This window comes from Dermacentor andersoni, chromosome 2 (assembly GCF_023375885.2).
Source record: "Dermacentor andersoni chromosome 2, qqDerAnde1_hic_scaffold, whole genome shotgun sequence".
NCBI lineage: Eukaryota > Metazoa > Arthropoda > Arachnida > Ixodida > Ixodidae > Dermacentor > Dermacentor andersoni.
In genome coordinates, this window is record NC_092815.1 from 6,013,418 (window position 1) to 6,029,745 (window position 16,328).

At 43.5% G+C, this 16,328-nt stretch overlaps 1 protein-coding gene across 4 annotated transcripts in view; it reads right to left on the reverse strand.

Annotated features, from left to right (window-relative positions):
• LOC126542919 (uncharacterized) overlaps positions 1-10,549 on the reverse strand; it is a 50,463-nt gene extending 39,914 nt beyond the window's left edge. The window contains exons 1-2 of one of the 4 annotated variants that reach the window (XM_072286329.1): positions 10,392-10,549; positions 8,765-8,809 (exon numbers count right to left, since the gene is read on the reverse strand). Coding sequence is in view for 1 of the 4 variants with exons in the window: in XM_072286326.1 (XP_072142427.1) it covers positions 8,765-8,853; positions 9,667-9,698 (121 nt within the window). In the remaining 3 variants the exon portion in view is untranslated. Of the gene's footprint in view, positions 1-8,764; positions 8,854-9,666; positions 10,209-10,391 lie in introns of those variants that run through there. The other 3 variants (XM_072286327.1, XM_072286326.1, XM_072286328.1) reach the window with 3 other exon arrangements.
• Between the last annotated feature and the right edge of the window lie 5,779 nt (positions 10,550-16,328).

A 16,328-nucleotide genomic window follows, 5' to 3' on the forward strand; every position in this document is an offset into this window, starting at 1 on the left:
TGTAGACAGTGAAGCGTCGATTTCAATTATAAAAAAAAGCAGAGCCAAAGCAGAGAACATATTTACAAGAAAAACAGTCGTCATGCAAGGCTTCACTGGGTGTGACAGAGAACACTGCGAATGGATACACCTAAAGCTTAAGTACCAGTGACGAACTACAGAAATGCTGACACTGGTTATAGACGGCATTGAGTATGACTTTCTACTCTCCCAGCCAGACATGAAGTTGCTCAAGCTTAACATACACTGGGATGACACTGTGCCTGTAAACCAAGATGCGCATGAACCGCAACTTGTGGGAAAGGAGAAGGAAATTCGCATTGTGAAGAAAGAAGATTACATTCATATAATATATCCCGAATTATACTGTTGTGAAGGCTATCCTCCAGTTACTAGAAAGTTTGAAGTTCCATTTCAATTACATGACACAAGTGTACTACGGAAGAAACCTTACAACCTCACCAGAGAAAAGAAAGCCTGGCTGAAAGAAGAGCTTGTGAAGATGTTAGATGCAGGTATTACCCTTCCATCTGTGTACTATATGCATCGCCGATGACAACAGCACCCAAGAAAGACGGAAGCCTCTGACTCTGCATGGACTATAGAGCAATTAACCAGACACAGCTTATTCCATTCCTTATGCCTAGAATAGATGGAATTATTGACAACACAGGTGGATGTACTTGGTTTTCTAGGATAGACCTTCGTAAAGGCTTTAGGTAAGTATGAATTCCAATAGGATACGAAGCAGTATACAGCTTTCATAACTCAGTTTGACATTTAGATGTACAACCGCTTCCCTTTTGGAAGGAAGAACTTGCCCAGCTGGTTTCAGAAAATCATGAATACAGTTATGGATCCATTCATTGGCCACTTCAGCAATGTCTACATGGGTATTATTGTTGTGTATTCTAAAAGCAAGCATCTCCATGAACAACACCTGGCACACGTCCTCGCAGCTTTGTCAAAAGCCAAGTTAATTCTAAGAAGAGTGAATTCTTCAAGAACAAGCTAACCTTCTTAGGCGGAGTACTGGATTGCACTACAAAGAACAAGAAGGAAGAATCAGTGGCACGCATAGGAAAACTTGAGAAACCTTTTCGTGTTCACTTGCTATGCATGTTCGTAGGTTCGGCAGGACATTTTAGAGCAGTTATCCAAGACTGTGCTCTCAAAACTAGGTGTCCGACTAGACCAACACATAAAGACATACCATTCAGTTGGACGGGCGACTGCAAGGTGGCCTACAAGGATCTAGTACAAGTTATCTCATCTGATCCAGTCCTCAGACTTCCGGACTTTGCTCTGCCATTTGAGTTCAATACAGATGCCTTGCACTACAGAACAGGAGTGATACTACAACAGTAAGACGCAAGCCAGCCGAATAATCGCCAACTAAGCGTAATTGCCTACTATTGCTACACATTTAACAAAGCGGAGGTGAACTACATGACGACAGAAAAGGAAGCTCTAACAGTTTTAAAGGCAATTTAGTACTTCAATTCCTACGTAGAAGGTACCAGAGTAAAGTTGTACACAGATCCTGAGGCGGTCACCCACCTTTTTAAAATGGCAGAGTGAAAAGGAAAATTCACCCGGTGAGTCAGTGAGCTGCAATAGTTAGACTTTGAAGTGAAACACCATCCAGGAGCTTCTATGAAAGATACAGTCGCAGTGTCCAGATTGGCGGTCATATTTGTTGATGTGCAACACGAAACAATAGGTGACGCCAAAATTTGGGAAGAAACAGAACCTTTACAACAGGCACCGGTATAATTGCAGTGCCTCCCACGCTGGTTCCAAAAATTCTGGACCTTTACCACAATAGTACCTGGATGGGGAATCCAGGTAGTCATGATGGTTTTTGGCGGACCTACAGTAAACTGACGAAAAGGTTCATATGGCTCACATGAAAGAAGACACGAAAAGATACATGCAGTCATGTCACAAATTCCAGATGAATAAAGTAAAGCTTCAACAACCAACTCAACAGATGATGTTACCAAAGCAGTCGAGCACACCATTTGAAGTTATTCACATGGACTTGGTTGAACTTGGGAAAAAATCTGAAGGCATCAAGAAAGCTTAAGCATTCCTGCTGTGTGTGGATGACTGCACCAGGATGGTGGCAGCAAAACCAGGGAAGGAGGATGCTGATAGCGTGATCTTCCTTTTAAGCCGAAAGATATTTGACAATGTGAAAACATTAGTGTCAGACAATGGGCCTGCCTTTCGGTGCCATCAACTTAAGGAATGGGCCAAGCAACATTAAGTTATGCTCAAGGTCAGAGCACCGTATCACCCAGCAGCTAATGGGCTAGCTGAGCAAGCTACATCAAACAGTACATAAATATGTATCCAGACTTCCCGGGTGTATGCCTTGAAGCGGCTCCAGCTCATCATAACCGCTCCTGTACAACAGCTCTGGGATGCACACCACTCTTTGCTGACACTGGGAATCCAACGTATTTACCAGCCGACACGCCTCTCGGAGTTCAAGCAGTGCTGCAACTGACAGAAGAAACAAAGAGAGCAAAGTACTATGAAAGAATGAAAAGGAGTTTTGACAAAAAACTAAACATAGCGATACAAAGATTAGAGGTACTAGTTGTGCTAGTGAGAATAGGACTGTCGAACTCAGGCTCAAATCACAGAGGGCCATTCTCTGTTGTCGAAACAGCAAGCCAACAGGGTATCCTTAAAGACTGTCTGGTATGTAGGCACCAATGAATCAGCCTCTACAACAAATGTTTTTAAATACCATCCCAGGAAGGATGAACGCAAGAGCAAGGGGAGTTAAGAGTGCTCAGGTAGTTGAAGAAAACAAGATGGAATTCACACAAGGTACTGGGGAGCATAGGAGAATAAATTAAGTTAGAAATGGCAATATCAATAGTATATGTCTGTTGATTATGTGCCGGCTTCTTACATATCTGTGTACATTCTTAATAAGTACTTTTAGGTAATAGCAAGCGCTCAAACTGGGTTTGTTTTTGCAATTTTGTAACCTATAACACCTCATCCAATTGGCCATTTTGACTTCCATATCTCTAATACTGCCATTGCTCTATTCGTTCAGTAAGCCTGGCAGTCAGCTAGGTACATTTTCCATTACTGCTTACAGGCATAGGTTTCATATTTAGGCTATTTGACAGAAACCTCGTACTAGTGTCTACCTGTGCAACAGGTACAGCACTTCATACAGCATGAAGGAATGACGAAGTTGTCTAAACTTCTGGCTTCAAACAGCTGTCAGAGTTTAACCTAAATTAAAATATGGGGTTTTACGTGCCAAAACCACAATCTGATTATGAGGCATGCTGTAGTGGGGGACTCCAGAAATTTGGACCGCCTGGGGTTCTTCAATGTGCACCACGCACGCAGGTGTTCTTGCATTTCGCCCCCATCGAAATGCAGCCACCATGGCCACTTTAATAAGTAAGTAAGTAAGTAAGTAAGTAAGTAAATTTATTTTTCAGGTTCAACTGGAGGGTTTTCTGGCAAAAAGCTGCATGAGCAGCTTGACTATGTCCAGAAAACCCCTACAAGCAGTAGCACACGAGTGGTACAGAAATCTGACACACATACAATAGTTACAGTCAATAAAGAGAAAGCATTCACCAGTTATACATACAGAGTGTAACAATCCATTGCAAAAAAAATAAAATTAAACAATAAAATCGAAAATAGAGACGCTCAAATGGTCATACAAATGTTCAGAGTAAAACAGGAATAATCAAGCAAAACATAAATGACATAAAATCACATTTCAACAAAATACTTCCGTAGTTCAGCTTTAGTATATCCTATTGTGTGTTTATATGTGTTTAAAACATGGGGCAAGTTGTAAGACAACATTTGTAATTTATAGTTAGTACGAAAACGTGGTATATTCCAAGTATTAATAGTTCTTGTGTGTATGTTAGCATGACGCATGTCCAAAGATGCCAGAGTCGAATAAAAATCGGCAATGGATGCAGTCGAAAAATACATTTTTTGTAACAACTTAAAATGATACAAATGGTTGACCCGGACAATGTTATGTGTTTCAAAAGCATACTTAGAGGTAGTTGTAATTATCAATATTGGCGATTATTCGAACAATTTTCTTCTGCAGTACGAGAATCTTCTTTATGTTAGTTTTGGTCATTGTGGCCCATACTAAATTGCAGTAGTTAAGGTGAGAAAAGAAAAGTGCGTAGTAAACTTGTAATTTACATGTTAAAGGTAAAGTTTCACGACATCGCGATAGAACCCCGCAGACGGAAGAGAGTTTCTTGCAGACAAAATCAGTGTGGGCATCCCAGTTTAAATAGCAGGAAAAATGTACTCCAAGTATTTTGTGCACTTCAACTATTTCTATCTGGTGATCTGCTAAGTGAAGCGTGCAATGCGGTACTATCGGTTTGTTTCTTGCGCGAAATATTATAGCCTTGGATTTTGTAGGATTAATTCTTAATTTATTCATCCTTGACCACTTAGACAAATTCATCAGTAGGTCATTACATTTCACCATTAAATCATTAAGGTTAGGGCCTGAAAGAAGCAGTGTGCTATCATCCGCGTATATTACAAAATCAATGGAAGGATCTATGCTTACAATATCATTTATGTACGTATTGAACAAAAGGGGTCCCAATATGCTCCCTTGTGGGACACCACAATTGATAGGCAAAAGAGATGAAAGTTCATTATCTAAAGAAACCGACTGGCTTCTGTTTTGGAGATATCCTTCAAGCAATGTGAGTGGTCTACCACGGATTCCGTACATTTTAAGTTTGTTAACAAGAATCGTGTGATTTAAGCAGTCAAAAGCTTTACTAAAATCAAGGAAAAGGCCCACCGTATACAAATTCTTATTAATATTGTTCAAAATTATTTCCTTCATTGTTAATAACGCTGTTTCTGTAGATTTACCAGTTCTGAAACCAAATTGTGACTCAGATAATACTTTATGTTTGTCAAAAAACTTAGTTATTCTTGAAGAAATGACTTTTTCCAGACCTTTGGAAAACACAGGGAGTACTGAAATCGGTCTATAATTTGTTGGTACGTTTTGGTCGCCCCCTTTAAAAATGACTGATACTTTTGCAGTTTTCATTGCGTTAGGAAAAACCCCGCACTCAAATGCAAGATTGTAGATGTGTGAAATCAAGGGACAAATTATGGGTAGCACATATTTCAATGGTTTCATCTGCATATTGTTGATATCTAAGGCTTTACTGTTACTAATTCCCATGTACACGTTATAAACTTCATTTGCATCAGTAGGCTCGAAAAATATAGTGTCACTAAGCTGACTAGGATAAGTGGTAATTGTAATGTCGCTAAGGTCTTGAGATGAAACGTTATTAAGAAAATGCTTGTTAAAGTATTCTGCAAGTGCCCTCCCTTTTATTTTGTTGCCATTTACTAGCATAGATTTTGTGACAGAGTTATTCGCACGGCGACCTAGGACATCGTTTAAAACTTTCCAGGCAATATCTGGTCTCCTTGAACTGACCTTACAAAAGAGCTCCTGATAATATGATGTCTTCGCTTTCCGTAGCTCACAGTTTAATCGGTTTCTGAATTTTTTAAAGTGAAGGAGTGTATCCCCTGCACGTGTTCGAAGGAACGTTTGATAGAGACGATTTTTGTCCTTTATCATTTTGAAAAGTTCTCTTGTTACCCATGGTTTTCTTATCTTTTTTGTATTTTTCGTGTACGTTTCGAGTGGAAAGTGCTTGGAATAGAAACGAAGGAAATGGTGAAAAAAAAGGTCGTACGCGTCATTGACATCACTTTTCTGCAGCACACAGGACCAGTCGAAGTTCATAATGTCGTGCTTAAAGGCTTCCAAAGAGGCATCAGTTATGCGCTGCACAGTAACAGATTCTTTAACAGTATTTCGCTTAGCATGCTCATGCCGAAAAACGACGAATACCGGACAGTGATCGCTCACATCAGAAGCGATTGTACCAGCAGAGAGCACACTCGTTTCAATGTTCGTGATTATTAGATCTAGTGCCGACGCAGTAGCGCATGTGACACGTGTTGCTGTTTCTATTAAGTTGACAAAACCACAGGAGAGAATCTTCGTGTTGAAATCGTGTACAGTAGCATTATGGTCTAGAATATTAATATTAAAATCACCGCTGCACAAAAACGAACATTTGTTTAGTGACGCATATTCTAGAATTTGGTCAAAATAATCCGTAAAATGTTTCATGTTACCATTTGGGGGGCGGTATACCACTGAAATGATTTGATTTCGATTTTGTATTGTTAGAACTTCATAATCATCGGTAACGTCACTAAGGTTAGGCAGAATGTGGCACGGTTTGCACGCGAGAGTATAGATAGCAACACCGCCACCGCATTTGTTAGATCTGTTAAGGAAAAACATTTCGTAACCAGGCAGCTGTAGCATCTTGCTATCAGATTGATACCACGTTTCGGTGATAATAAAAACCGTGAATTCGAAAGAGAATTGTTTTAGAAGTAGAACGATTTCTTCTTGCTTGTTGCCTACCGAGCGGGCGTTAATGTGCAAAGCGGTTTCACAGTTTGGGTCTATTAGCTTCACTTGTTGTGGTAGGGCTAATTCGTGATAAGTCATTTTTGTTTGTTTGTTTTGTGATCAAAGAGCAGAACGACGACAGATTTCAATTGCCAGGTGAGCTATGATCATCACCTATTACTGGCTCTGCACGACTGCTTTCCAGCGAGAAGAGCTTGACAAGGTCTCTCTCGCTGGCTATCGGCACAACCGCTGAGCCATCGGATTGTCTCATGAAAATCTTTCCATTCTGTGACCACACAGACTTCCAGTGATGCTCATACTTTTTTTTAACAGCGAAAGCAAGCAGTTTCTTTTGTGCCGGGCAGAGGTGCTCATTGACGTATACAGGTTCAGAATTTTCCAGTCCAATGTCAGCGTTTTTCAGTCTCATCTTCTTGGCTTTCTGCAGGACAGTATCACGTTTGGCTCGAGACCGGAACTGAACTATAATATTTGACTTATCTGCTTTTCGTGTTGGTACCCGATGACAGGATTCAATGTCACATTCTTGAATTGACTCACTGATTGCATTTCCTATCTTTGAGACTATGTCAACCATAGATTCGCTGTCACTTTTGACGACTCCTTGTATTTCAAGGTTCGCCCTTCTTGAATATTGCTCGGACAGAACAAGTCGCTTGTCCAAATCGAGCACCTTTCTTTCCAGACTGGTATGCATTGATTGATATTAACATTTACCCTCTCATTTCTGCCAATGTACTCACTTTTTAAAATATATCAAATAGTTGCTCACGGGCAGTGTCAGTGCTCAAAAGCCATCTAAATCTAACAACATACACACTCAGAAGTATTGAGATTTACTTTGTGCACACAATAATACAAAAATGAAGTCAACATAAAACATGTCATTGTGCTAAGGAAATGATGTCTAATTAGCATGCCACCACAGCTGAACCTCAATGAACGATGAAAGAAGCTGTGGTTTCCTTTCTTAAATGAAGCCGTGCCAAACCCACGATTTCCAAGGTTATTACATAGCATCTCCCTTTCTGTCTGTGAAACCGTTGATGGCACAAAGCCAGGTGCATCGCACTCTTCATCACATTCCTGTATTCAGGCTTGACCAAGAAAGATTGGACACATGACTCATGTGAATATATTTCTCCACATGCTTTCCCTTAGCTATTCAAATACGAGCAGCTACAATGCAATTGCTCTGTAAAATACAAGTCTCAATTAAAAAGATGACAATTAGTGGATTAATGTTACCAGGAAGGAATCGCCTTTACAGCAACTCCAGCTATACAATTTCTATGAGGCACTGTTATGCATTCATTTTTGTCACTAGTTCTTGCAAGAGAGTGTCAAACTGGGCAAGTTGGTTAATCTTCACAGTAAAAGCAGCAGAAAAATAATGGCAACACAAGACAGAGAAGTACACAGAACAGGCACTGAACTAACAATTGACTGGTTTATTGCACACAGGAAAGAATAAATATAAACAGCGTGGGCACCCTTACGCTACTGGCATTTACCACGTATCAGCCTCCTAGAAATATGTGGTAAATACAAGCTGTACGAGGGTGCGCGCTCAGGCAGTCTGTTTGTATTTATCCTTTCCTGTGTGAAATGAACCAGGCAGTTCAGTGCCTGTGCCGTGTATTTCTGTCTTGTGTTGCTGTTATTTGTGCACTGCTTTTACTAAGATCAATTCAGAGTTGATCAGTCAACAAAGTTGCACTGCATAGCACAACTTGTACTACACTGTGAAGAAAGTGAAGTTTAAAGTTCTTTCTCGGCAACACAAGAATATTAGTATTATTTTTCATGTAATTATTCAATGTATTAGGGGCAGTAAAATGCAAGCTCGAATATGTCAGCAGCTTTAAAGTAGATTTAATTTTCTTGATGTTGACGTAGTACAAATTGCTGGTGTTTTTCTTTGGCAGCACACCATTGGATATTCCTACATGCTCAGTTGAGCCTAGTTGGCACATCTTGATAAAGGGAATACTTAGCAGCATGACTCAAAAAGAACAAAGAGGACAGAGCACTGACAACCAAATGCTTTATTTTTTTGAAGCAGCACAAGGAACACGTGGAAGGCACATGCAAAAGATCTGTATGGCAGAAATCATTTGCTTCTTTTGCCAATAATGACAGGCATGCCCTTGTGTCAAAACAGTGAAAGCATCCTGCAGGCATGCTGTTTGTGGGACTTTATCTTACAATTTTTAAATATACAAATTGCAGCCATACCTCTGACAGTGGTGAGACGACTGTAGGGGGATCCTTCTAGTGGAGCTGCATGTTTACGTAGGTAGTCATCGATACATCTTGCAGTTTGCCTGATGTAGCAGCAATTGCACGTAAGTGGAATCTCATACACAGCATGTGTGTACATTCAAAAATTCACTTAATGCATTAGAATGCGACTGCTCATCATTTCTTTTTTTTTCTTATTCTTGATTCACTCTTCTGCATAATCCGCCAAGCTTGTGCTTGTTGTTAAAGATTACCTTCACTCCAGGTTACACAACAATTTTCACTATGTTATGGGACACACAGTGTACCTAGGGGATAACAGCAGTCCTACAAGACTGCAGCAGTTATTTACCTACCACCTTTTTGTTGCACTCATTGCAGTTACTGCATGCAACACCAGACGGGACACTGATCAGATAGCCAACATGTTCTAGCATTGAATTTGTGATGAAAGGCTTGTTTTTATCGAGGGCTCACACGAGTCCATGACGGCAGCTCTCAGACATGCTTTTTCTATACTTCACTTTACAAGTTTTGCATGTGCTGAAGAAAACAACACAACGCCTTTCCTTGAGCAAGGCACATAGCTCCAGAACACATGACCAGGTTAAACACCAATCTCCAAATCTAAATATCTTATGCTGTAAGTGGCTGTTCCATCACCAAAACAAATTAACTCATTTCCTCACTGAAGGCATCTAAAATTCATTCAACGTTGTGCTGCTGGTCACATTGATAGGGGAGAAAAATTACGTCTGGCAATGTTACTGTCGCCTATTGTAGGAAAATTATGAAGCGTCCGTCAAACCACAAGGTACTTGTGGTTCATTCTGTGTCGCACTGTTCAAGCCTGGTCTTTACCATAAATAAATGTGCGACAATCACAGATTATCTACCTGTTCGAGCACACGATATTTAGGAATAACATTCAGGTTGGGTATGTTCGTGCAGCTGCACGGTAGAATTTTCTTCGTGACCAAAACGCATTCGCCATGCGTCGTAATCAAACACCAACTTGCAGTCTAGTTGCATTCGTTTTTCTTCGTGTGGCGAGGGGAGAAATTGGCGTATGTGATTGACGCGTTAAAAAAAGACATTTTTTTTTTTCTACGATGGCATCGCACCTAACACCGAAAGCATGCGAGCGTCGTCACCGCGACTGCATGGCAGCGCTTCCTCTGCGCACATGCTTAGGCTTAACAAGAGCCAAAATCCAAATTCTGCTGTCTTCAGAAATCTCGATCACATGCAGTCACTTCAACTGAAACCGATCCCGCGGAAACAAAGTTTTAAAACGCCAGCTTAGTGACGGCTACCACGTCGCGAAGCTCTGCTGTGCTCAATGCTGGTGATTGTGGCCAATCTTCCGTTGAATGGAGCACTGCAGAGATCTGTTAGTCTTTATCTAGCCTGGGTACATTCTGACAATACTGGGCACTAGTAACGCTGCAAAATGCCCAGATCCCACGCAAAATTATTTGAATGAAAACAACAATGGGCCATCATCTCGGCAGAGCAGGGAGGTGGGTAGGGCGAAAAAAGGCCTCGCCCGGTAGTTTTCTCGCCCTACCACCGGTACCTTTGCACAACTAAAATTTAGGACAAAAGTTGCAGCACTCACCTCAGCTTAAAAATCTAACTAAAACCTCCGAGGATGACAGCGAGACTCTAAAGAAAGCGAAGAGTGCGCTACGGACAAAAACGCAGCAACCAGTGTGGCTACCACCTTTCCAGGCCTAAATTTGTCGTGAAACCCAACAATGCCCTTTGGTCGAAACAGGCGTGTAGAGTCGGCCAACTTGATCATGGCCCGGAATACAGTAGTTTCGTACGCACATTAAAAAAAATAAAAAAAAAGGCTAAAAAAATTTTTTTTATAGTATTAAGAGAGTTTGAAGGTTGAGGTCCACGACCCTGTGAAAATTCCCATACGTAGATTATTTAATCATTTCTTTTATTGAACTTGTCGGATTTCACGCAGAAAATGAAAGTGAAGTCCGTCGAGCGACTTCAATCCGCTCGGCCGGCACTGCTGTCGGCCTCATAGCGTTTCCCACGGCGTCTTGAAAGTTGTTCTTTATTCTATGGCGTCTTGTTCTTTATTCTATGACGGCGTTTCATATGTGGTCGGCCGCGCCATGGACAAAGTTCGTTCTTTATTCTATGCCTATGCCGTAGCCGCGCCGGTGTAGCCTTCACTACTATGCAAGTTGTCTGTCGCTAATTGCGCGTATAAATTCACGGCCAGACATGGCGGTCTCCGGCCGCGAATGTTTCGCCCAATTCGCTCTGGCGGCCTTGCATACCTGCGCGGCTTGCTGCCGTCGCGTTCTTCGTGACAAATGCAGCATGCGGTTCCTGCTGACAGCGTTTTTGACAGAAAGGCTTTCGTTCGTCTACGTCGACGTGTCCTATGCAGACACGCGCAAAATGTCTCGAAGATAACGCACTACCGGAAATGATCGCTCGAGAATATCGCCCGTAAATACAACTTGCATTTGGTTTTCGTGCGACATCGCGGCTTATAGTACTTGTAGTGGTCCCGAGAAAGCGTTTGCCAAGCAGGTCTTGCATGGGTAAGTGACTGTGCTGTCTAAATGTAGCTTGTGCAGCTTCGTCAATTGCAATGTATACATGCTTTGTGCGCGTTGGCTGGTCCCCGTCGCGCTTGCCTGCTGCGCGGTAATGCCGAGCTTAGTGTCACAATATGTCGCAACAGAACTGCTTGTTGGCCTAGTTGGTGCTTAAAAGGACACGTTTTTTGCTACAAGTTAAAACACGCACGAAAGGAAGCAGGCGCACACCAAAGTGCGAACGCAAGCACGTAGCGAGCCGCGCCAATCCAATGCAGAAGAGAGAGGAGGATGGGGAGCGCTGTTCTGTCTCTGTGAGCACCCTGCGCCGCCGTACACGCTTGCAATCCGAAGCCTGGGACAGTGTATTCGGCCTTGCTCTACCTGCTATGCGTTGTGAATGCACAGCTATCGCTTGTGTTCGAGCACCCCACGCAACGCGTCAGCATTCTTGACACTGCTAAGTCCCGTGGGGCTCTTGCATTGCCCAGGGGGCGCTGCGAAAAAGGTGCTAAAAAGCGCTCTCTGTCCTAAAATGGGTCGTACCAAGCTCGGTCGTCTGCTTCGGAAAGCACGTTTACAATATGGACCCGCCACTTTCGGTTGTGTTCTGTCACGGCCTGCAGCGAATATCGGGCGCCGAAGATTTTTTCAGGAGTGGCACGCTGCGTAAAGGCAAGAAATTATGCAGTGCCGAATACGTGTATGCCGTTCAAGAATTAAGCGGCGAAGTTTTAGCGCGGTGTCAATCGCAAGTGAAGCGAGTCGCGTACGAAGTGGAACTTCAGGTAAGGTTTGCACGCTGCTAGATTCAGGCGCACAAACGGGAGGAAATGCTTGCTATAAATGAATCCACAGCAGCGATAAGCAGACATGTGTACGGAACTGCTCGAGCACACGAGGGTACGCGCCGCGACGGCAGCGGTCTTTCAGCATGCCGCGATGTACGAACTGCTCGAGCGCACGATCGTACGCGCCGCGACGGCAGCGGTCTTTCGACATGCCGCGAAACAGCGGGTCTCCTGCAATCTTTGTTGACTGCATGCCGCTAAACAAGTAGTTATGACTGCGTTGTAGTAGCGGCCATCTGTCCCTTTTAGTAACTGGTAATAACTGATGCAATGCATATGAGCTCGCACGTACGTGCGAATCGCGCTGCTCGCTTGATGTAGCCTTTAATGACAACGCTCGAAAATCGATCTGCTGTAATCAATACTATCTTGCTGCGCTGCCTCAACATGCTGGCTTGAGGTCAAGTATGAGCACATTTAACTCTCTAACCTGTGCTGCTCGTAGTGGGGTAGTGAATTGTCACCGAATCAGCCCGGCCATTTGTGGTCGTTTGCACACACCTGGGCACTTCAACACTTCGCACCGGTCGAATTATTAATTGTGGCTGTGGCCGGGTTTCGAATCGTGAATCACCAGCCATGCCTGCTGCTATGTCGGTCTGCCGTCGGGACTGTAGGTGCAAAAGACCGAATTTTAGAACGCAGATCTATAATCAAGCAAGCTTCAAGACAAGTGAAGCAGTCAGCATGGCGCGAAGTTTCGCTTACCCAGCGCGACGAACTGCAGTTATACAGCGCGCCCGACGCTCCGCTTCGTGAGGCCTTGAAGGGAAACGATAGAATCGGATGTTGGGATTCAGGCCTTCTTGTTCATGGCAGCCCACGACGCAGCAGTATCGACGGTGACGCTTTTTCGATGCTGAGCTAGGTCCCTCCGGATCGGCGTCGCCGATTCCTTCTGCTTCCAGCATTACGTCCCACGGCACACGGAGAGTCCGCTTTCGTTAAACTATAGGCTGCGACCAGCTCGCAGCGTGGTCGACGTGGTCTGCGAGAAGTGACGAGCCTTTTCGCACTCGCAACAGGGCATAAAAAAGTGCGAATCGACGCAAAACTCGGCCTAGAAACGTGCTTCGCCACAGCCAGGGCTCAATACGACCCAAGCTGGTACGACCCAGATGTCGTTTCCCGCGCCGCTACTATACCTCAAGCTCCAGCGCAAGACGCCCATGCTGGCCAACTTGCGCACGTTGCGAGCGACGCGCCTGGGCGCCATTGTTGCCATGACACATGAAAAAAAATAGTAATTTTTACTGCGAAGCTGCAGAGGGCTAGTTCCCCCAGGATCGTGTCCATGTGCAGACACATACGTGGGCCGATCCCGAAGGTAATGAAATGCCGGGCCGACCCGCGGCGGAGGTGCAGTCGCCATCAAGGGGCCCACAGCTTCATCCTTCTTCACAGGGTGGAAGGGCACTGAATTTTTTTATTTCAATTCTTGCACTCCGTCTTAGAACCCACGAATTCAGCGCTTATATTAGCGCTCAATTGCAGTATTATTGCAGCTTCTGATAAATTGCACAAAACTACCTGGAGATTTTTGGCTTTGCTTTTGAGAAACCTGGAGTTTCCGAAACCCGTAACCAAGCACGCATTTAAAAACTTTTGAGACCTGGCGATGGCCTATTCAAAGGCGTCGGATGGTAGTTAGTACCTGAAAGCTTTAGTGTTGGTAACTGAGGCGTGCACGCTGAAGCCTATCTGTTCATGCGTGTATTGATGTGACGCAATGGGTGACGTGCACTGTGCAGTAACTGAGCACCGAGCGGCGCCCTGACTGCACTCAAAAAGAGTCATTGGTTGTGGCTTCATACTTGTGCCCTCACTTCCACCGTCTTGCCCTTTCCCCGTCTTTGCTCATAAGACATAGGTAGTGCCAGGTTTGAGAATCTGGAAATGCAAGAATAAGCTCTGAGCCTACCCGCCCCCTTTTTTTTTTTCGATCGCAACGTGGCACTGCATTAAAATAAACTCAGTACAGGAGAAGTAGCAGATTTTGCTTTTGTTTCCATAGAACAAACAAAATATCAGTAGATTCAAATGCCTTATCACTGAATCGGCAGAAAATCTTAAACATCAGTGGCTCTGCTGGTAAATCAGCAGCCGTGGCACCACTGCAACTGAGAGATCGGCAATCGTGCCCCAATGTTCACCATTTCCGCATCGCCACCGCTTTGCCGCCAGGTGCATGCGTTGTCTGCTTGGGCACTATTCAAAGGCTGCTAGCAAGAAAATTGGACAATTACCAGCCCCGCAGTTTTACTAAGATTACATTGATAGTATATACTAAGCATTTGCAGGCAATTTAGCTCAAGTGACATTTCGTCACAGTTGGCCTTTAACGTCCAACATTAAGCTTTCTCTTGATGGCTGTGTGTTTTGTTTTAAAACAAACCCTGGCAGTTCCGTTTCACTTCAGATAGACTAATGTCATCACTAGTTGAAAACATAACATCAGCAAAGATGAAGGGATCTTGACATTATAGCTAGTGCTTTTAGCACATTACCTGCAAAACTAACTCTGTTCTTTCTAAGCCTGTTATTTTGTACATAGGTATTCATGTGACAAATAATCTCACAAGGCAAATACACATCAATTACATGACTAATACTGATAACCCAACACAGCTTTCTGTGTTAAAATTTTTCGTGGGCTCCAGCTTTTCTTAAACTTCTACTGTATAAAAAGAATCAAAAATCGAGTGTGCTTCATCAATCTGTGATATACCCATGAAAAACACATCTCTCATATTTACTTGAATCCATGCAAAACCAACCTGTGCATTTTATTGTAGCTGCTGCTTCCCGTACTGTAAGCATCATCATCATCGGCCTATTTATAGGTCCAATGCAGGATGAAGGCCTCTCCCTGCAATCTCCGATTACTCCTGTCCTGTTCCAACCGATTCCAACTCACGCCTGCAAATTTCCCAGTTTCATCACCCCACCTAGTTTTCTACCATCCTCGACTGCGCTGCCCTTCTCTTGGCACCCATTCTGTAACTCTAATGGTCCACCAGTTATCCATGCTACGCATTATACGGCCTGCCCAGCTCCACTTCTTTCTCATAATGTCAATTAGAATATCAGCTATTGCCGTTTGCTCTGTGATCCACACTGCTCTCTTCCTGTCTCTTAACGTTGCGCCTAACATTTTTCGTTTCATCGCTCTTTGCGCAGTCCTTAACTTGTTCTCTCGCTTCTTTGTCAGAATCCAAGTTTCTGCCCCATATGTTAGCACCAGTAGAATGCAGTTATAGTACACCTTTCTTTTCAATGAGAGTGGTAAGCTCCCAGTCAGGATCTGGCAATGCCTGCCATTTGCACTCCAATCCATTTTTATTCTTCTGTAAATTTCCTTCTCATGATCAGGGTTCCCTGTGAGTAATTGACCTATAGATAAACATACTCTTTTACAGACACTAGAGGCTGACTAGCGATCCTAACCTGTTGTTCCCTTGCCAGGCTATCGAACATTACCTTTGTCTTCTGCACATTTGTTTTGATTTGTCCCCAGTGTTGCTGAACAGGACAATGTCATCTGTAAACTGAAGGTTGCCGAGATATTCTTTGTTGATCCTCACTCCTGAGCCTTCCCAATTTAATAGCTTGAATACATCTTCCAGGCATGCAGTGAATAGCATCGGAGAGATTGTGTCTCCTTGCAAGCATATCAGAAATTAACACGTGCCCTGATTGGCCAGACATGTCAACAAGAGATTTTACCCCTTTATTGCACAAATTCACAATTAAAACATGATGTGTTTTTATAACCTCCTTGTATCACATTGAGAATGAACCACCACCTCAAGGTACAGGTACCAACTTATCAAACCAATCTTTACTATTCTTGTCAAAGACAGCCTCGGAGTATATATATTGTAGTGAAGGAGTTCGTCCATGCTGAGGTTGCTGCGGTTCTCAGCCGCGCAACCACCCTCGCCTTTGCCTGCCAACTTTCACCAGGTCATACAGGAATAAGTTTGCACAGCTCTTCCTTCATCCCACGAGACTCCGCCGGTGACGACTCCCGTTGCCTGTACCAAGCTGAATGCACTTCTCAGCAATGCCGAGGCTATTGCACAACCGCCGTCTCGGGCCGTTACGCCATTCCCATCAGCTGTGCCACTGCAC